The sequence below is a fragment of the Leguminivora glycinivorella genome, chromosome 17 (assembly GCF_023078275.1).
Source record: "Leguminivora glycinivorella isolate SPB_JAAS2020 chromosome 17, LegGlyc_1.1, whole genome shotgun sequence".
Taxonomy (NCBI): Eukaryota; Metazoa; Arthropoda; class Insecta; order Lepidoptera; family Tortricidae; genus Leguminivora; species Leguminivora glycinivorella.
The window spans coordinates 19,984,372-20,006,936 of NC_062987.1; the positions used below are offsets into that span (position 1 = coordinate 19,984,372).

The 22,565-nt window shown below is 37.4% G+C and overlaps 1 protein-coding gene across 1 annotated transcript; it reads right to left on the minus strand.

Moving 5' to 3' along the window:
* Window positions 1–2,270: 2,270 nt before the first annotated feature.
* LOC125235654 lies at window positions 2,271–20,996 on the minus strand. The gene is made up of 4 exons (XM_048142262.1): window positions 20,978–20,996; window positions 19,535–19,717; window positions 13,346–13,502; window positions 2,271–2,403 (listed from the first exon to the last, which is right to left on the minus strand). The coding sequence occupies exons 2-4, from the start codon at window positions 19,688–19,690 to the stop codon at window positions 2,318–2,320; spliced, it is 399 nt and encodes a 132-aa protein (XP_047998219.1). The 5' UTR covers window positions 19,691–19,717; window positions 20,978–20,996; the 3' UTR covers window positions 2,271–2,317.
* Between the last annotated feature and the right edge of the window lie 1,569 nt (window positions 20,997–22,565).

Here is a 22,565-nt window from a genome sequence, read left to right on the forward strand (position 1 = left end):
ACTGAAAGTAGGTATTTGTTGAATTTATAATTTTCTTTCAAAATAAGTGCTTGGTCGTAGAAAAAGTATTGTATGCAACGGTGTTTAACTGAGTCAAAAAATGCTCGTGGCGTCTTTATTAACAATTTTCGGCTTCGCCTCAAATTGTTACCCACGCCACTCACCTTTTTTGACCTCTTTTAACCACCAGTTGCATAAAATACTATTATAGTTACAATGGATTACAAGAAGCACAACGAGTTTATGATAATAATTAATATGAATAATAAATAGTATTATCTTTATTTATTTTCTTTCTCTAGAATATGATTTTTACATTTCGTGTTTTAAATCGCCCAAGATTGCACTTTCTAAATATTGGAATCAATATCACAGAATATATAATAGTCCAAGTACAGAAGGCCCACTGCTTTGATGTTCACAAAATGCCGCCTTTTTAAATGCCTACAAAATTCTAACAAAGAAACGAGCCGCACGTGCGCAGCGTCGGACGATAGGGTTGCCTATGGATTAAAAGGAATTAATACTCAGATAAACTGTTATAGGTAGCTAGTTAGTAGCTATTATAGTCAAGTTTTGGATACTCTCTAGGTATATATACAGTAGGTATTCATATATTTTTGTTCAAGTCCCAACATCGCAAGCCTTCCGTGGGACAATAAATAGTAGATCTGTGTAAGATTGTCCTATTTTATTCATGATGGCTATTTAACTAAGCATTATTAGCCATTCCACACCCGGACATCCCATATGAACCTTAAAAAAGTATTTGCGACGTAAAGTAACAACGGAAAGTACGAACGTGCGTTCCGTGAGCACGCGCGCCACCCCTGATTAGGCCGCGAGCTCGCGGCCGCCAGCATGTACTTGTAGCGCGGCGATAGAATCGCGGAGTGAGCCGCCCCTGTCAATATGGAACTATGTATTTTTCGATTTTTTCGCTTGCTCAATGCTCGGCGATCTCCTGTGTCGGAGGCCAAGATCTTTTTTAACCCCCGACGCAAAAACGACGGGGTGTTATATATAAGTTTGACGTGTCTCTCTGTCTGTTTGTCTGTCTATCTGTGTCTGTGTCTGTCTGTGGGATCGTAGCTCCCGAACGGAAGAACCGATTTAGATTTAGTTTTTTTTTGTCTGAAAGCTGAGTTAGTCGGGAGTGTTCTTAGCCATGTTTCAGGATAATCGGTCTACTATGTCGCGGTCGGGGTTTTTTCAAAATTTTATTTGGTTCGCTGAGTCAGTGAAGTAAGTAAGTAATGCTCGGGTATTTTGGCACGTGCGGTTAAACGGAAACTTTGCCCACTTGTAAAACAAATAGCTATTTATGTTTATTTTTCAGGAATACATGTCATTTTTTGACTGAAGTTGGCCTTGACTATAATTGTATAGACTTAGTTTTAATTGTAGTTGAAGATATTTTTGCATGCCCGATGATGGTGAAATATGTGTTACCTATTTATAAGTAATATTGCCTGAAAAACTTTTGTACCATAATTCAAGCAAAATAAAAAATATTTCATTTCATTTGAAAATATTTCATTTCATTTCATTTTATTATTATTTATCATCGCTATATAGGAAAATTATTATAATAATCGATATTAGTAAAAGTGTCACATGACTGTGTAAGGTCTGAGAGGAGCGACGCTCGGAGAGGAGCGTTACGGCTCAGCCACGACATTGGTCTAAGCGCGACAGCGGTGAGCGGCGGCCATACATTGAAGCGAGACACAGCGATGGGACTTTTTGTTCGCACGTATGGCTGCCGCTCACCGCTGTCGCGCTTAGACCATTTTCGTGGCTAGGCCGTTAGGCGGAGCGTGCGGCGGGGCGGGCGAGCGCGCATACAACCTGTGCAGCGTCGACTCAGGACACTTGTATGAACTTCAATTGTTTGACATGCACGCCGCACGCCCCGCCTTGCTGCACATCAGGCCCCGTAGCCGAATGGCATTTCTCCGACGCCAAACGAAAACGAAACGTAGTCTGGCTCTGTCGCGCCAATACGCAAGAGCGATAGGGATAGATATCTACTAGCGTTTCGTTTCGTGAGCGTTTGTGCCATTCGGCTACGCACCCAGGCCCCGTAGCCGAATGGCATTTCTCCGACGCCAAACGAAAGCGATACGCCGCTGGCTCTGTCGCGCCAATACGCAAGCGCGATAGAGATAGATATCTACTAGCGCTTCGTTTCGTGAGCGTTTCGTGAGCGTTTGTGCCATTCGGCTAGCCACCCAGGCCTTACACTTTAGAACGGCCAGGGTTAGAAACAAACAACGAAAAACAAAAAAGTGTCATATTTATCCATGTCGTAGTTTTATGTATTCGCTGTTTGCCCATGTTTCGTCTCTTTCAACTCCTTCCAAAATCCAAAGATCACCAATACGCCGTACACGAGTATAGCTGGAACAAACAATCATTCAATGTATTTTTTTACACGGCAGCGACTATTTTTCATCGCCGATAGGTCATCGATTAATTGTTTTTGTTTCCAGTGACCCAATGTATGTATATCCATTTCACTTTTATATACTTAAAACCAACATATTATATGTAATTCCCGACAAAAAAGTCTTTGTTATATAATTTTTTTTAATGTTTTCATTGATTTACTTACAAAACTCACCTGCAACACCTCTAGTGTTTCGGGTGTCCATGGGCGGTGGTGATTGCTTACCGTCAGGCGACCTGTCTGCTCGTTTGCCTCCTATTATCCCATAAAAAAAAATTGGTGTGTGAAAACTGTGAGTGGATAAAGCCTACCCAGACGTTTTGACGAGTTCGGGCTCAGAAAAAAAAATATGCAAAATTAAGAGTAACTCAACAACACCTTTTACTTTAATCAATTTAATGATAACGCCAATATATTATTTATTTAGTTTAATGTATCGCCCTCATATGGTGTACACACTGTATACATTCATCTCAAAAGTACTTCGCTGAACCTTGTGGCTTATATTTTATTCGCTAGTAAATATTTCGTATTCTTATCTATTAGTTTAATTATTATGAATGCAATGATACTGAGGTTTACTACATTTCCTTACATTATGTAAGTTTTTTGTTTGTTACGTCTAGAGGGACGCTATTGCACAACACCCTGCATTTTATGATTAAGCACTGAGACTTAGCACAGGTTGTTCCTTGGGTGGCCCTGAGTAGATAAAGATCGGGAGGCATCGAGAGCCCCCCTTAATTTAGGAGGGAAGAGGGGGGGAAGGCTGGCGCCACCGCGCTTCCTTTGAAACCATATTTCTCTAAAACTATACAAAATAGGGCAAGCGATATATCTTTTTCGGATAAATGAAGGACGAGGAATTCATTTTTGGAACAAAAAAAATGTACTTCAGAACAAAAATACAAAAAAAAATGGGAAAATCGAAAACGATTTTTTTTTTTAATACATATTATTGCACTTTTTATAAAAAACTTAATAGTTATTTTAAAATAAAAAATATTATTTAATAGCTACATTTATCTAGTTTTAGAAAATGTATAATTTGTTATAGAAATATATTATAGAACGAGTGATAAAAAATAATTTACATCGCCCGATAGGGTGATTTGAATGCTCATTTCAATAAGTTTTGCAATGATTTCAGGTATAATCACTATTTTTAACACACGAAAGCCGTAATCATTGTAGTTTATGGCTATTTTAGTGATTAATGTACTTAAAATAAAAAAAATACAAAAATTAAAAATATATTAAAAAGGTGATATTTTTTTAAACATTATCCTATTTTGTTCTTTCTACACAATATATATCTAAAAGCAATAAATATCAATAAAAAGCCACATTTATGCAGTTTATAAAAATATATAGTTTGTTATATAAATATGTTACGAAACGCGAGATAAAACATAATGAAAATGAAAATTTTAATGTACGGGTCAGCTTGCATTATTCGATGAGGTGAGATAAAGGTACTACCCGCTATGCAGTGGAGTTTGTCTAGTAATACAGAAATATACTTATTCTAATAACGTTTACACATAATATAGGTATATCACGACCCAGTACAGAAAATTGTAAAAGTCCTATAATATAGTTTATTTTGATTGTAAAATAAAATTGCATGTGACTTATATTGTAAAAAAAAATGTCTTAATCGCGTTCTGCTCTCCTAAAGCAGTTCTGCATGCATAGGCTTGAAGATTTTTTAGTTTACTAGTAGAACTTAAGTTACTTCCTTTGGGCCCCCTTAAATCGGTTTTACCCATCCATAAAAGATAAAATAAAAAGTCATATTCTTCCTTTCAGTATCAATGATAGTTAGTTATTGCGCAATAGTGCCATAAAAAATATACTAGATTCGTATTAGCATTAAACATTAATGATTTTTGAACTAAGACGTTGCTTTTGTACAAAGGAGAACATCAAAAAATGGTCTGACTAGCTAGACGAAAACATGTGTATCGGGGCTAGTACTCAAGGCTCTCAAAAAGTGTAGCTATTTTGAGTTATTCAAATATAACAACATGAATAGTCTGAATTTAATTATGTATATATCACAACATCCACTGCATAAGCACATCAGCTCCGAACATTTAATTTAAAAAGTCTTTTTTTACGGTTGCACCTTACGCGGCACTGTTTTTAGGGTTCCGTAGTCAACTAGGAACCCTTATAGTTTCGCCATGTCTGTCTGTCCGTCCGTCCGTCCGTCCGTCCGTCCGCGGATAATCTCAGTAACCGTTAGCACTAGAAAGCTGAAATTTGGTACCAATATGTATATCAATCACGCCAACAAAGTGCAAAAATAAAAAATGAAAAAATATGTTTTATTAGGGTACCCCCCCTACATGTAAAGTGGGGGCTGATATTTTTTTTCGTTCCAACCCCAACGTGTGATATATTGTTGGATAGGTATTTAAAAATGAATAAGGGTTTACTAAGATCGTTTTTTGATAATATTAATATTTTCGGAAATAATCGCTCCTAAATGAAAAAAAAGTGCGTCCCCCCCCCTCTAACTTTTGAACCATGTGTTTAAAAAATATGAAAAAAATTACAAAAGTAGAACTTTATAAGTACTTTCTTGGAAAATTGTTTTGAACTTGATAGGTTCAGTAGTTTTTGAGAAAAATACGGAAAACTACGGAACCCTACACTGAGCGTGGTCCGACACGCTCTTGGCCGGTTTTTTTACACCTGCATCCGACAATTTCGAGGCATGTTTCTGCAGCAACAGGCAACGTTGCAGGCAAGGAGGCTCCCAAATCCCAATTGTTACAGACTTTCGTCCAGCCACAAGTAGCAAATAATGGCAAATTTTGAATTGGGTTTAGTTGACCCCATACATGGACACCTTGATATACCTATAACCCTTACAAAAATGGTGCAAGGCAGCTTTTGTCGGCGAATTGCTGTTAATTTGGCGGTCTTTTTTGGTTAATAACTATTTTCGGCACTCGTTAACCAAAGTACAGGACGCAGATCTGGAATAATAAATATGTCAAGTATGAATTATCCATAAATTATGCAAATCATATAGATAACTACTATTTCACAAGATGTATTAGGATCAGATGTATATATATATCTGACCTATCATATCAATCGATCATTTCATGTAATATAAATAGTTAAATTCAGACTATATAGGAGTATGTTGTTTCATTTTAAGTATAAATAACTACTTACACTTTTTGAGAGCTTTGAGTATCTTTACCTCACCTCATCGAACCATACAAGCTGACCCGTACCGTACATCAAGATCGCCCTGCCACGTCACTTTCATTATTTTTTATCTCGCGTTTCGTAATATATTTATATGACAAACTATATATTTTTATAAACTATATAAATGTGGCTTTTTATTGATATTTATTACTTTTAGACATATATTGTAGAGAAAGAACAAAATAGGATAATGATATAAAAAAGTTATCACATTTTTTTTTAAATTTCTGTATTTTTTTTATTTTAAGTACATTAATCACTAAAATAGCCATAAACTACAATGATTACGGCTTTCGTGTGTTAAAAATAGTGATTATACCTGAAATCATTGACAAAACTTATTGAAATGAACATTCAAATAATCACCCTATTGGGCGATGTAAATTATTTTTTATCACTAGTTCTATAATATATTTCTATAACAAATTATACATTTTATAAAACTAGATAAATGTATTAAAAAATATTTTTTATTTAGAAAAACACATTACAGTTTTCATAAAATGTGCAATAATATGTATAAAAAAAATCTCGTTTTCAGATTTTCTCATTTTATTTTGTATTTTTGTTCTAAAATACATTTTTTTTGTTTCAAAAATGAATTTCTCGTCCTTCATTTATCCGAAAATGATATATCGCACGCCCTATTTTGTATAGTTTTAGAGAAATATGGTTTCAAAGGAAGCGCGGAGGCACCAGCCTTCCCCCCTCCTCCCTCCTAAATTAAGGGGGGCTCTCGATGCCTCCCGATCTTTATCTACTCAGGGCCACCCAATGAACAACTGTGCCAAGTCTCAGTGCTTAATCATAAAATGCAGGGTTCCCATACAAAACATAGCAACAGCGTCCCCAGTAGATTGACATTTAAGTATTTAATTAGCCTACATAATGTTATTTGTTAAATAGCGCGTTATTTTTATTTTACATCATATTTACTTGCACACTCAATGTTCATATTATATTGCACGATAGAACAGTTGCGATATTGGTTTTTTTTTTTAAAGAAAATGCTTCAGTTACTACTTTAAACACACACTGAAATCCCCAACCCCATTCACGTGAATCCACGTGAACCATTCAAAATTGAGGAGTTTCCTCAATTGCTTATGGGTTCCATCGTCTACTACTCAAATCTGATCACGGGGTGGTGCCGGAGTACACTAAATTTTAATAAAAATAATTTGCCACTAAAAATTTAGAGTTTCCCCTTTTCATGGATCCCTTCATCAGAACAGCACCATATTAACATGGGACTACTTTGAAGGTAGCTCCTTTCGAACAAAAAAAAAATTAAATCGGACCACGGGTCTTGGAGTAATCGGAAAATATAAAAAAAAAATCGAATACAGAACCTCCTCCGTCTGGGTAAAGAAGACGGTTAAAAAATAAAACCGAATATAGAACCTCCTCCGACTGAGTTTAAAGAAGTCGTCAGTCGTATACTCGAAACGTATTTTAATTAAATGTCGCGAACTTCCCCGTTTTAAAGAAAATAAATCACATTTTGCGACTCCCATTTGATTATATCGTGTTCCGAGAAACAATAAGTAAACAGGGCTTAAAATTGGAAACAAACCAACATATCTTACATTAAGAGGCAACAGGAGCGAAAATTAATCCCCTTTCAATTTAGAAATTTTAGTTAAATATAAGTACGTTAATTTTATTAAGACCCTTCTTACTCCTTAGAGCGCTCATCAATTTCACGAAACGGCCATCGATAGATGGCGTTGGCGCCTCGGTACGCGAGCACCGGCAACTCAACGCGCGTTTCAACGCAGACACGAATAATCTTGATAGTTTTGAATTAAATTGCTAATAACATAATTTTCAATTTTATATGGGCTCTTTATTTAATTTCATATTCATGGTATGGTAGTAGTAAATAAGGTATATGAATGTAGTAAAAGTATAGTATTAGTCTACATGTACATATATAAATTCAGGTTTCCTAATTGATTGATTCAACAACCAACACCGCTGAGCCGAAACTACGAAAGCTAGAAAGTCGAAATTTATATAGATTGCATTAACAAAATTTCGAAGAGATAAGAATCGATTATGAAAATTTACACCCCTAGTAGAGGGAAAAAGGGGGTGAAAGTTTGTAGCGGGATCAATTTGTTTTTTTTTTATTAGGAAAATTTTAGTTAGGAACTTGAAATTAGAGAATAGTTTAATAGTGATTTCTGTTTTTTAGGGTTCCGTAGTCAACTAGGAACTCTTATAGTTTCGCCATGTCTGTCTGTCCATCCGTCCGTCCGTCCGTCCGTCCGTCCGTCCGTCCGTCCGTCCGCGGATAATCTCAGTAACCGTAAGCACTAGAAAGCTGAAATTTAGTAACAATATGTATATCAATCACGTCAACAAAGTGCAAAAATAAAAAATAGAAAAAAATGTTTTATTAGGGTACCCCCCCCCCCCTACATGTAAAGTGGAGCTGATTTTTTTTTTCATTCCAACCCCAACGTGTGATATATTTTTGGATAGGTATTTAAAAATGAATAAGGGTTTACTAAGATCGTTTTTTGATAATATTAATATTTTCGGAAATTATCACAGTTATAGTGACTTTCATATTTTTATAAGAACAGCATGCACGTCCAGAACAGTGACATTTGGTGCATTGGAACTGCTCATGATGTGTCACTTTTTAACCGTCGCCTCAAATCTGAGAGATTTGAGGCGAGGTTCTCAATTCGTCTGTATGTTTATTTATTTTTTTCATTTTATGTTTGTTCCTCGATATCTCCGTTGTTACTGGACCGATTAAAAAAAAATTATTGAATGTATATGAATACAGATAAAAAAAAAGTAGTAGATAAAAAAAAATATCTGCCCCCTCTTTACATGTAGGGGTACCCTAATAAAACATTTATTATTATTAACGACCTTCCACATATTTATAATGAGCCCAAACATGATGGGGTTATGATGAGGAGAATAGCAGTTCTGTTGACCACCTCCTGACTCCATCATGAGAACTTGGACCTCGTCTAGTTCGATGGTGCTCGTCAGCCCAAATCTAATGAGCCCGAACATGATGGGGTTATGATGAGGAGAATAGCAGTTCTGTTGGCCACCTCCTGACTCCATCATGAGACCCTGGACCTCATCTAGTTCGATGGTGCTCGTCAGCCCAAATCTAATGAGCCCAAACATGATGGGGTTATGATGAGGAGAATAGCAGTTCTGTTGACCACCTCCTGACTCCATCATGAGACCTTGGACCTCATCTAGTTCGATGGTGCTCGTCAGCCCAAATCTAATGAGCCCGAACATGATGGGGTTATGATGAGGAGAATAGCAGTTCTGTTGGCCACCTCCTGACCCCGTCATGAGACCTTGGACCTCATCTAGTTCGATGGTGCTCGTCAGCCCAAATCTAATGAGCCCAAACATGATGGGGTTATGATGAGGAGAATAGCAGTTCTGTTGACCACCTCCTGACTCCATCATGAGACCTTGGACCTCATCTAGATCGATGGTGCTCATCAGCCCAAATCTAATGAGCCCAAACATGGTGGAGTTATGATAAGTAGAATAGCAGTTCTGTTGAACATCTTCTGCCTGACTCCATCATCATGAGAACCAGAACCTCATCCTGGTCCCAAAATATAATAATAATTCAAACTCTCAACAAACTTCACGTATAACTTAAAATCCAAAATCATATGAAAAGCATGTCGAATGCTAAAATTGCATAAGGTGTAAAAAGGATCAAGATTTGTTTAGTCGCAGTTTACGGCACTTCTCGGAACTATCGCGCTGCTTACGAAAGCCAGGTGCGCCGGACGATCAAACGCAGGACCGTTGTCTTCGAGCGCTCGGCGCAGACTGAGCGGGCTCGCGTTAGCACAGTGTCTTTTATTCGAATTTTAGGTGTTTTAAAAACATATCTATCGACAGAAAGGTATGTCTTATATGTATGATTTTTTTCTTATAGGTCAATAAGAAGTTCTAGTTTAGGATAATATTATTTAAGAGTTACAAAAAATGCAGGAATCGCAGGAAAAATACATAATGTAAACCTCTTTTTATCGAAAAAATGGGGAGGATACGGAAGGTTATTTATCCACCATTTCAAGTAAATCTTAAAAATCGGAAGTATAAAAAGACATATTTTAAAGTAGTACCAATTGACTTTCTAGCTTAAGATATGTACTTTTAGGAACATTATCATTTTTTTAATAATCATTTAAAGTTTCTTTATAATTTTGAATGAAAAAGGTTCTATTTTGCAAAAAACGCTCGTCTTTAGGAATAAGGCCTCTTACGAGCGGTGATAAATGTCACAGTCAAACTCAAGTGACATCCCAACCGGAAGATTTTTTTGATTATAGTGGCAGCTCTGAATAGTCTGAATTGACTATGTGACGTCACTTCTCTTTTAAACTATTTTTCAGAATTTTTTACTAAAAAAAGGGAAAAAAAATGTAAAAAAATTATTTTTGTGATCTACAGGCGTATGTCTCGAAATGGTTTTCGATTTAAGGACATTGAAAATTTTGAAACGTTGTCAATTGCCGCTCTTCTCGAACATTTGACATGAACATCAATTTTATTGTTTTACTTCATTTACCTACCTTTAAACAATAATAAAATTGTTTTCTCTGTCCAGTTATGATAAACTGAAAACAAATATTGTTTCCTAGTTTTAGGTCTAGGTACATATTGTATTATGTAGGTACGAGCAAGGATGATTTATATAGGATTTACAACCTCCATACTAAGAATCATACCTCATTTTTTAGCGCTACTTATTAAATACTATCATGACATGACTACATTTATTTGTATTGACGTGATAATATATCATGATATTAAAATAAAGAAGCATGTCATTTGTAAAAAAATAAAAAACACGCAAAAATATTTGGGGAAAATATGATTTTAGTCACTCCCAGGCTGCAAAACAGCGCCATCTAGTTTTAAGGCTACAGTTTTACATTTCAGTGGTACACTTTTTTGTATGGGCTTTGTCTATCCCGTATTATATGGTCCTTGGTATTATGAGTACGAGTATATTATGATTGTTTGTGAATTACATAATTATTATATGGAAATGTGCATGAACTTAGAGATAATGTTTTGGATTATCTTGAGTTGTATGAATAGTTCTATATTCATGAATTATTGCTAGTAGATGTATTATGTATGTTTCTGACTTCATTATAGTGGACATTAAATAAATGTCATATACAAAGAAACCGGCCAAGTGCGAGTCGGGCTCGCGCACAAAGGGTTCCGTAGCAGCAAATATAATAAACCAATAACTTAACCAAAATTACAGTTAAATCAACCTATCTCAAAAACTATAAGAGATACTTTGATCAAACCAAAAATCGTTGAAAGAGTTAATTAGCATGCATCACCTCTATTTTTTTTAGAATTTTATACCCCGTAGTTATAAAAATAGAGGGGGGGGACATACTTTTTACGACTTTGAGAGCTGATATCTCAAAAACCGTTCACTTTAAGAAAAATGTTTTTAGAAAACTTTATATCATTTTAAAAGACCTTTCCATTGATACCCCACACGGGTATGTACATCGAAAAAAAATTTTCATCCCTCAGTTACATGTATGGGGGGCCCACCCCCAATTCTTTTTTTTACTATTTAGTGTCATAATTTTGTAGCGGTTCATACAACACATATTCCCATCAAATTTCATCACTGTAGTACTTATAGTTTCCGAGTAAATCGGCTGTGACAGACGGACAGACGGACAGACGGACAGACGGACAGACGGACATGACGAAACTATAAGGGTTCCGTTTTTGCCATTTTGGCTACGGAACCCTAAAAAAGTGACCAAGGCCTCCAAGTGTTCCGAGCTGGAATCGAACCAGCGTACTCCGTTAACCGGACGGATGCCTGTAAAACCACTCGGCCATCGGATCACGAAAGCAAGGGTCGAAATTTCCAAGTATAAAATAAAAATAAGATAAGTAAGATAAGTGTAAAATATTTTCAAATGAGAATAATTTAATTTGTTCTAAGATTCATTATAGTGGGTTCTTTAATCTTTTGGGTGTAAAATATAATTTTAAGTATACTTCTCTTAAGTAAAAAAGTTTATTTGATTTTAAAATAAGTAATAAAATAATGACTTAATATTTATTTAAGCAATTTATGAGGATGCTAACGAAAAAAGTTACTCATTACCAAGGACGATACATACCGGGACTGACAATCTCACAAAAAAAACGTAGGTACCTCTGAAATGGCCTACAATTCTACATGGCGCTCTTTCACAGCCTGGAAGTGGCAATAATCACATTTTCCCCTCACTAGCTCGGAAACACGTGTTTTGTCCTTTAATACCAGCGCGTAAAAACGCATTTTATCCACTAGTGGGTAAAGTAATTTGACCTTGAATAAAGTCAAATTAACTACTTTAAAATTGATAAAAGTAGGTGAATCTAGTAATAAAGATGATTTACCACCTGTGGAACTACTGGAAGCAGTGATAAACGCATTTTTTGCGTTGTAGTTTCCTCGCTATAGTGAGGGGAAAAGTTTTGTGTTACACTCGGGTGCAAATGTATTTTACTTCTCGTGTGTTAAAAAACTCGCAAGTTCAGGATTCTATTCTCGAACCACTCGCTTCGCTCGTGGTTCAACTATAGACTCCTTTCACTTGCTCGTTTTTCAATTCCACACTCGGCGTTAAAATACAACTTTGCCCCCTTGTATAACAAATAACTATTTCATCAACATTTTCGCGTTTTTTAAATTTATTTTAGGAAGAACAAACGACATACTTAACTCTTCATTTTGATATCATGATATCACTTCAATAAACATTTTGAAAAAAAAAAAAAAAACAGAAACTTGTAGGTCTCATTAGTGTAGTTATGATAGTATTTAATAGATGGCGCTAACAAACGGAGGTACCATGCTTAGTATGAAGATTGTAAATCCTTTATGTCATTTCAAATCATTGTTGTCATTACAAAGCGACAGATGACAATTTGTTTTTTTTTATACTACGTCGGTGGCAAACAAGCATACGGGAGCAATTCCCGAAAAGTTTGTACATTTCGATCACGTCTCCGATTTTGATAAAAATTGGTAGGCTGATAGAGTCCATGATGCTGAGCAAGATCCACTAGGTTTCCCAAAATGTCCTAGGTTGTTTGTATGAAACTTTCCTTTTTTGTTACCAGATTTCTATACATTTTCGGTAACAAAAAAGGAAAGTTTCATACAAACAACCTAGGACATTTTGGGAAACCTAGTGGATCTTGCTCAGCATCATCGACTCTATCAGCCTACCAATTTTTATCAAAATCGGAGACGTGATCCAAATGAACAAACTTTTCGGGAATTGCTGACGGTCTGCCTGGTGGAAAGCGGTCACCGTAACCTATGGACGCCTGCAACTCAAGGAGTATTACATGCGCGTTGCCAACCAATTAGAAACGTGTACACTCCCTTAAGTGCACAGCAAAAAGGAGGATGTACAAGTTCCAAGGAGGGTTCAGGTTGCCAACGACTCAGAGGACAACAGACCGAACAAATAAGTTCCATAGGTCCTTCCGTCACCAGCATACGTTGAGCTCTGGCAGCCTTACTCACCGGCAGGAACACAACACTATGAGTAGGGTCTAGTGCTATTTGGCTGCGGTTTTCTGTAAAGTGAAGGTACTCACCAATAGCAAGAAGTCCAAACACTAAGGCACAGATGGCCTGAACAGAATTATTGACTTCAGCCCCGTGCAGCCATATTAATATGATCATTATAACGAAGGCCAGGACCAACCACATCGAATAAACTATGAGCCAGCTCAGGACCACTGATGGTTTTTTCTAGAAAGAAAAATAAAGAAATATAAAAATTTTGAAAAATCCCCGACCGCGACCTAGTGAACCGATTTCATGAAACATGGCTAAGAACACTCCCGACTAACTCAGCTTTCAGACAAAAAAAAAAAACTAAATCAAAATCGGTTCATCCGTTCGAGAGCTACGATGCCACATACAGACACACACACAGACAGACAGACAGACAAACAGACAGACAGACAGACATACACACAGACAGACACGTCAAACTTATAACACCCCTTCGTTTTTGCGTCGGGGGTTAAAAATTGGGAATATTTAGACGCTCGGCTGGTTTCCATTCTCTTGGGAGATTATTCCACGAATTCGCTTGAAGCGCTTTGCTTTTTCTTTTCTGGCCCCGTAGCCGAATGGCATTTCTCCGACGCCAAACGAAAGCGATACGCCGCTGGCTCTGTCGCGCCAATACGCAAGCGCGATAGAGATAGATATCTACTAGCGCTTCGTTTCGTGAGCGTTTCGTGAGCGATTGTGCCATTCGGCTAGCCACCCAGACATGCACTGCCAAAGAGTGGACTTCCTTGCCGGCGTCTATACATTCCCATCTCGTACAACCCAGCAACCTTCAAATCAAAGGTGAACAGGCACCTTCTGAGCGAGCTCCATCGTAGGCCACGTCTTCACCTTGCCTAGTCTGTGGCAGAGTAAGCCCATGTAAAAAAACCGGCCAAGAGCGTGTCGGGCCACGCTCAGTGTAGGGTTCCGTAGTTTTCCGTATTTTTCTCAAAACTACTGAACCTATCAAGTTCAAAACAATTTTCCTAGAAAGTCTTTATAAAGTTCTGCTTTTGTGATTTTTTTCATATTTTTTAAACATATGGTTCAAAAGTTAGAGGGGGGGGACGCACTTTTTTTTCCTTTAGGAGCGATTATTTCCGAAAATATAAATATTATCAAAAATCGATCTTAGTAAACCCTTATTCATTTTTAAATACCTATCCAACAATATATCACACGTGGTAGTTGGAATGAAAAAAAATCTGAACCCCACTTTACATGTAGGGGGGGTACCCAAAAAAAACATTTTTTTTCCACTTTTTATTTTACCACTTTGTCGGCGTGATTGATATACATATTGATACCAAATTTCAGCTTTCTAGTGCTAACGGTCACTGAGATTATCCGCGGACGGACGGACGGACGAACGGACGGACGGACAGACAGACATGGCGAAACTATAAGGGTTCCTAGTTGACTACGGAACCCTAAAAATAAAAATAAAAGATCTTGGCTGAGACGAACTCACAACCCTTGTAGGATCACTGTTCCAGTGCTCGGCCAACTGAGCCACCAAGACCTCATCACAAATCATTGAAACATACCACAGTCTGAGGGACCCTAGTGACATCTACTGGTAAGAGCGTTGTACTTCTACCGGACTTCTACGGCTACCGAAGGTCCAAGTCATGGTAATAATTACCTGGTGTAAAATTTCAATGGCTTGGTTGAAGTTGACAGAGCGCTGGAGTATCGATCCAAATTAGGGATTGCAATCCGGTCTGATATCCAATCCGGCCGGATCCGGCCGGATTTTGGTCCCAATCCGGCGGATCCGGCCGGATCCGGCCGGATTGGCCTTGAGGATTAAAAGTGCCCAAATAGTAACTTTTTTTGTATGTTTTCAGCATAATATGAGAAATATGATGGTATTTTGCTTCACGATTAATAAACCAAAAGTTGAATGCTTAGAAATCAACATTTTTACCAGGTAACAAGTAAATTTTCTAAAATAATCAGTCGCAAATAAAATTCTTTCGTTATTTTCAAACTTTCATAGGATAACAAAATTATTTTTACTATATTGCTTTACAGTAATACCTATAGAGCTTTTAAGATACAATTAAGAACGGACATTATAACATTACCTTCATGCATTATGAGATAACTATTTAAAAAAACCGGCCAAGAGCGTGTCGGGCCACGCTCAGTGTAGGGTTCCGTAGTTTTCCGTATTTTTCTTAAAAACTACTGAACCTATCAAGTTCAAAACAATTTTCCTAGAAAGTCCTTATAAAGTTATACTTTTGTGATTTTTTTCATATTTTTTAAACATATGGTTCAAAAGTTAGAGGGGGGGGACGCACTTTTTTTTCCTTTAAGAGCCATTATTTCCGAAAATATTAATATTATCAAAAAACGATCTTAGTAAGCCCTTATTCATTTTTAAATACCTATCCAACAATATATCACACGTTGGGGTTGGAATAAAAAAAAAATGTCAGCCCCCACTTTACATGGTAGGGGGGGTACCCTAATAAAACATTTTTTTCCATTTTTTATTTTTGCACTTTGTTGGCGTGATTGATATACATATTGGTACCAAATTTCAGCGTTCTAGTGCTAACGGTTACTGAGATTATCCGCGGACGGACGGACGGACGGACGGACGGACGGACGGACGGACAGACAGACATGGCGAAACTATAAGGGTTCGTAGTTGACTACGGAACCCTAAAAAGATAATTATGTTTTGTGTTATTTTACAGTTAACTTTTCTCACACGCACAGAAGAACTGAAAAAACTACAGTAGCTAAATTAAAGTCATCCAGAGTAATTGACCTTAGTATTATTTGATATTGCTGAAACCACAATCTTACTGGATTGTGTGGATCATGGAACGCTCATTTTGAAATTAGAACACTATGGTTTGTCTATAAATGCCCTAAACTTTATGTCTTCTTACCTTAGCAATAGAACACAAACAGTAGTTGTTAACAAAACTCGCTCTAGCGGGACTGTTGTCCAATTAGGAGTGCCACAAGGCTCAATTTTAGGTCCATTCCTGTTTTTGGTTTATATAAATGATTTGCCATGTACAGTAAAAAACTTTTGTGAAATAGTACTTTTTGCTGATGATACATCACTGCTTTTTAATGTTGACCGAAAATCTACGGATTACAATGTAATTAATAGCACGTTAGCTGATGTACTGCAGTGGTTTACTGTCAACAATTTACTTCTTAATTCTAAGAAAACCAAATGTATTCGATTCTCTCTGTTCGATGTTAAACCAATCGATACAAAAATACTTTTGAATGATGAATGCTTAGAGATGGTAGATACAACACTGTTCCTTGGCTTAACATTGGACAAAAATCTACAATGGAGTCCTCATATAAGGAAACTAGCAAGCAAATTAAGTTCAGCCGCATACGCCGTTAGGAGAATCAGGCAACTGACTAATGTTGAGACAGCTCGCCTAGTGTATCATAGTTATTTTCACAGTGTAATGTCATACGGTATTCTGGTGTAGCCGACGTGTCCGTCCACTACAATATTTTTAGATTATAAATATAGAATAATTTAGTAATAAATAAATTAAACATTCAGGTAAATAAGCAACAGTTAGGTTAGCAAGTTGGACCCGTACACGGTCATTTATTGTATAGCCATAAAGTTACATTTATTTTATTGCGTAATCCACGACCGCTACGGTCGTCTAATGTTTACCCGTTAGGTTCCTGTAAAGTATTGTTTTAGTTTATTAGGGTTCATCTCTGTGTTGCACCGCTCTGTCCGATAATGCCGGCAGAGTCAAAGGAGTATTGTTTGTTATTATAGTGTAATATTGTGTAATTTGTAGTTGCGTGGGAAACTTTTGGTACCGTAACTTCTTCCCGTTATTTGGAGAAGTGGGGATGTAAAGTTTAACAAAAACGATAGAGGATACAGTCCCAGTCTGCACTCGCTCACTCACTGACTCGTCGTCATTCGTTGTTCCGACACACGCGTTTGCTCAGTCAATATCTCTGTATAGTACTGTTACGCTAGTTGAGCCAAACCGTGTTGCTCCTAGCCGCGCTATTGTGAATAAACGATTTACAACTCTACAAGATATCTTCTTAGGGAATATACCTATCGCTACGCAGCATCCATACCCTAAACTGGTTTGGGGCAAAGCAGCTGACATACAGACTATCTTTGTATTACAAAAGAGAGCCATTCGTTCTATTTACAACTTAGGAACACGTGAATCAGTAAGAGAACTCTTCAAAGAAATTAATATCTTAACTGTAGCTTCCCAATACATTTATGATAGTATAATTTATGTTGTTAAGAATTTAGACTGTTTCACTAAGAATTCTGATATCCATAATTATAACACTAGAAACAAAAATAAGCTTGCCATAAAGAAGTTTCGTGTCCGTAAAGTACAGAAGTCATTTGTTGGGCAATGCATTCATTTTTATAATAAGTTACCTGACACTGCTTTGAGATTACCCCTCCCAGCTCTTAAGAACTATTTAAAAAAATCATTGATGTTAAAGGCTTATTACAGAGTCGAGGACTATTTGACAGACAAACATGCATGGCCCGAATCAGAAACTACAAAAAACGAATAGCAATTAAAATAATTGTATTATGTATAGAGGACACAGTTCAGATAAGAAAGCACATCAAATATTTTATATTTTATGCTGTGTAGGTAAATTACATATTTAATGATATTGAGATTCATATTATCTTTTTCTTCTGTGACAATTTGATATGTTTTCTCTGAAGAAGAACGACGTATTATTAAGCAATAATATAATTTATTGAAATTAATTTCCATAGAGTACCTAGTCTGTTCATATTCTTTGATGAATACTTTTGCATGTTAAATTGTATCTTGTTATTTAATGCATGTTAGTTATAAGATGTAATGTTTTGAAAAGAAGTTGCCCGCCGAGTTTCTTGCCGGTCCCATAGTGGATACCCCCCTCCCAACTGAGGGGGGACTGAAATCTTCTCGAGGCTGAGGCGTAGGGTTAGAGCCGGCGTAGCTTTATTTGACGTTCATATGCGCATTGTAATATGCCTACTTGAAAAATAAATATTTCATTTTCATTTCATTTCATTTTCATTTTCATACCTTTTAAAAATGTTCATATTTAAGCTTTGATTTTTTTTATATATTTCTGGTAGCAATGTGCCTTCATACTTCTTATATCATGCTGAAAACGTTGTTGTTCTTGTAGTCCTACGTCACCACAGAGATGCAAAGGGCCTTCTCAAGCTCGCGCCATGCCTTCCTATCTTCGGCTACCCTCGTGGCCTCGCTCCAGCTCGACCCGGTCGCTCGTAGTTCATCCTCAATAGACCGCTTCCATGAGTTTACAGGTCGCCCGGAGCCAAGGCTCCTTCCAGCGGCAGGCGATTTCCAGCCGAAAGAAATGGTTGCGTTATTTCATTAGAGGGAACTCTTGGAATTGTGTGCTACCAATGTACTTTTTGTGTCGCGGTTTCCTCACTAATGGGTGTTTGCTGGCATATACTCAATAAGTCTTGATTTCGGATAGTGTTTGGCCAGAAAACGTGAAGGATCGACCTCAGTGACATGTTAACGAAAAGTTTTGTAGTATGGCCCTTTGTCACTCTCCACTATTCCACATTTTGCATCCAAGCAAACAATTGCACAGATTTCACTACAGATTCAAAGACGGAAAGTTTGACACGTCACTTGAGCACATTATTTTACTTCCAAAAGGTCTAGTAATGCAAAAAACGTACGTATTAAATTATTTCTTCATTGGAAATCAGACCGGATTGCAATACCCTGTTGAGCTACGTTCAAATGTTAACGTAAATGTTATATATTTTTGCACTATTCTAACATATTAAATTACATTACCGGATCCGGTACCGGATCCGGCAAATGTCACCGGATCCGGTAGCATGAAAAAAGCACCGGATCCGGCCGGATTACCGGATCCGCCGGACCGGATTGCAATCCCTAATCCAAATGCCGTGATTTGAAGACTGACCCAATTCAGTAATATTTCACTTTTATTTCAAACTAGCTTCTGCCCGCAGCTTCGCTCGCGTTAGAAAGAGACAAAAGTAGCCTATGTCACTCTCCATCCCTTCAACTAACTCCACTTAAAAAATCACGTCAATTCGTCGCTCCGTTTTGCCGTGAAAGACGGACAAACAAACAGACACACACACTTTCAAATTTATAATATTAGTATGGATTTATTCTTATCATGAAGACTTTATATTAGAATGTTACCTTTTTAATTCCGTGAAAGAACCACGCATTCAAAGCAATCATGCCAAGAGTGTAAATTAAGCCAGTGACGCTATAAGCGTAGCAGTTGATCAGGGCGAAAGGGTGGCAAGAGTCATGGGTGGGGCAATCATCGATGAATACGATTTGTACTATCATTGTGATGGCACAGATTATCAGGAGGCACTGAAAACAAAACACAAGCAGGATGGTTAGTGTGGAGTACCTATGGTTAGTTTGTTGTCTAATTTTCCTAAAAGATGTCGCTGTCCCGGACGCAAACTGGGTAACGGTAGTTTTTTTATAGAACATGTAATAAACTTTCTGTCAAAGAGTGTAAATGAAGCCGGTGATGCTAAGCGTAGCAGTTGATCAGTGCGAAAGGGTGGGAAGAGTCATGGGTGGGGCAATCATCGATGAATACGATTTGTACTATCATTGTGATGGCACAGATTATCAGGAGGCACTGAAAACAAAACACAAGCAGGATGGTTAGTGTGGAGTACCTATGGTTAGTTTGTTGTCTAATTTTCCTAAAAGATGTCGCTGTCCCGGACGCAAACTGGGTAACGGTAGTTTTTTATAGATCATTACTTAGCCGTTAAGTGCGTTAAGCTTAGTTTACTGTAGTAATATAAGTGTCTTATCTATATTTTGAAGAGTTCTCAGTGAGAGCGTCTTAGGAGGTAGGTGCACATCTCTTGAACAGTGTATATCGTATCTAATGTAATTTTGTTTGTGCTTACTTCTGTTGTTTCTCCAATAAAGAAAATAAATAAATAAATAACATGTAATAAACTTTCTGTCAAAGAGTGTAAATGAAGTCGGTGACGCTAAGCGTAGCAGTTGATCAGTGCGAAAGGGTGGCAACAGTCATGGGTGGGGCAATCCTTGATGAAGACGATTTGTACTAACTATCATTGTGATGGCACAGATTACACTAAAAAAGAAAACACAAGCAAGATGTTTAGTGTGGAGTATGGTTAGTTTGTTGTCTAAATTTTCGAAAAGATGTCGCTGTCCCCTAATGGCTGAGTGGACGCTCGGAGCCGAGCGTTTCGCGAGGCGGGCGAGCGTGCGTCCACCCAAACTTTGCAGCGTCGACTCAGGACACTTGTATGAGCTTCAATTGTTTGACATGCACGTTGTACGCTTCGCCCCTAGTTGCACGCCCAATACGAGCGTGCAGAGTATTACACTTATGTACAGTCAACCAATTGGCCTACCACTGTAGAACTATGTCATAGTGACGTTATAAATCAGATTGTAAGAAATCTCTTACTGCTTCTCATTTTGACATGGTTTTAGAGTGGCCTGGGGTTCCAATTGGTTGACTGTACATAAGCAACCTTCTCCATACTTCGTAATACAGGTGCAATATGAAGGCACCACCATCTATTCAGGAGACCCGAGCTTTTGGTGTATGTTATTTTTCCACTTACTAACGTAATGACTCCAAATACGAATGCTCCAGTACTCAAAGAGAACTTCAATAAAAAATGCTTGGGCACGCACGACATTTTGTGCGTCAAACTGGAGCTTGTCAGTGAATCGGAACCAACTAGATTCAAAAGGTAGTTATCGAATTGTTTAATGGTATTTCATTCCCGTCATGGAGATTTTGAGGTTCAACTTTTACCTACTACGAGACCAATTACCAAATTGTGTCGAAGCAAAATATCAAATGTAGACCGTGTGATACTTATTACTAAAAAGAGTTTTGAATGATTCACGGTTATTTCAATTAGACATATTAACCAGGATATAGACCATGATTACCTTTATATTACAAAAATTAAAAAGGTAATCGCGGTCTATATCCCGGTCAAAATAAGTCTAATGATACTTATTATAACTAACTTTATTTTTAACGTAGAACAGCAACTTGAATCGATCCCTTCCAAACAACCCTTAATTATTTTTTGTTATCATTTATTAATGCGACTTCGAAATGTCAATTTACTTGAATTCTCTTTTTTTTCAAAACGTATTTATAAGAGTTTCTGTTAGTTGACTACGGAACCCTAAAAAAGACCTAAATTACCCATTTACCCAGTTTTACTCTCTGCTGGCTCTTACCGTTTTCAATTGTTTCCACGAGCGATAAAAACGTCTACTGAACCACATGAATAGGTAATACGTTTCAAGTGGGTACACTGAGTGAGATCCCTACCATCAGTTTTTAACGCGAAATACGTAACTCGTGGGCGAAATGTTAGGAAAATTACATGTAACTTTTGTTTCTAGTAAGTTTTGGGGTGCAGTTGTCTTTATACATCCATACTTGCGGTACCTATCCCGGCTTTTGGGTCTTGGGAGAACTGAGTCCGCTTTGACAGGTAATCCCAAGGCGGAGGCACTAGTTTTTACGAAAGCGACTGATATCTGACCTTCCAACCTGACGGGTAACTAGGCCTTATTAGGATTAGTCCGGTTTCTTCACGATGTTTTCCTTGACCGAAAAGCGACTGGTAAATATCAGAATAGAATAGAATAGAATAGAAAATATTTATTTGGCATACAGATACATAATAAAAACAAGTACATAATACTTAATAACTAGTACACCAAATAGGATGCCACTCAGCGAATATCAGCGAATATCAAATGACATTTCGCACATAAGTTCTGAAAACTCATTGGTGAACTGAAAACTCCTGGGTACCTGCGGGCCTTGAAAGTCGCACGCTCTTACCGCTAGCCTACCAGCGCTTTTTGCAGTTCTTTTTGTAGTCTGTTCGGAAAGAGGAGTCGTCGTCCAAACAGACTCTACAGGATGTCATTTTCCGCGACGCATCTGTTTATACGGAGTTATACAATTATATCCTACACTGAGAGAAAATACAACCAGTTTTCATGTTCGTTCAACAAGTTTTTTGGTTAAAATAGCGCCTACGTGCTCTTTGGTTCAAACAACAAGCTACTTGTCATTTGAATCGGCAATATACAGGGTGTAAACCTAATACGGGCGAACCTCTAAACGGTGGTGAGTATAGGACATAAAAAATGGAATTAGATAACTTTTACTTAAAAT

Bases quoted from the DNA above. Each gene is read 5' to 3' on its own strand.
- LOC125235654 (XM_048142262.1), bottom strand. From the start codon at position 19,690: ATGATAGTACAAATCGTATTCATCGATGATTGCCCCACCCATGACTCT. The intron at 13,503-19,534 runs GTAACATTCTAA...TTTTCTTTCTAG, and splicing joins TCTTTCACGGAATTAAAAAG to AAAAAACCATCAGTGGTCCT. The intron at 2,404-13,345 runs GTGAGTACCTTC...TGTTTGTTCCAG, and splicing joins GTTTGGACTTCTTGCTATTG to CTATACTCGTGTACGGCGTA.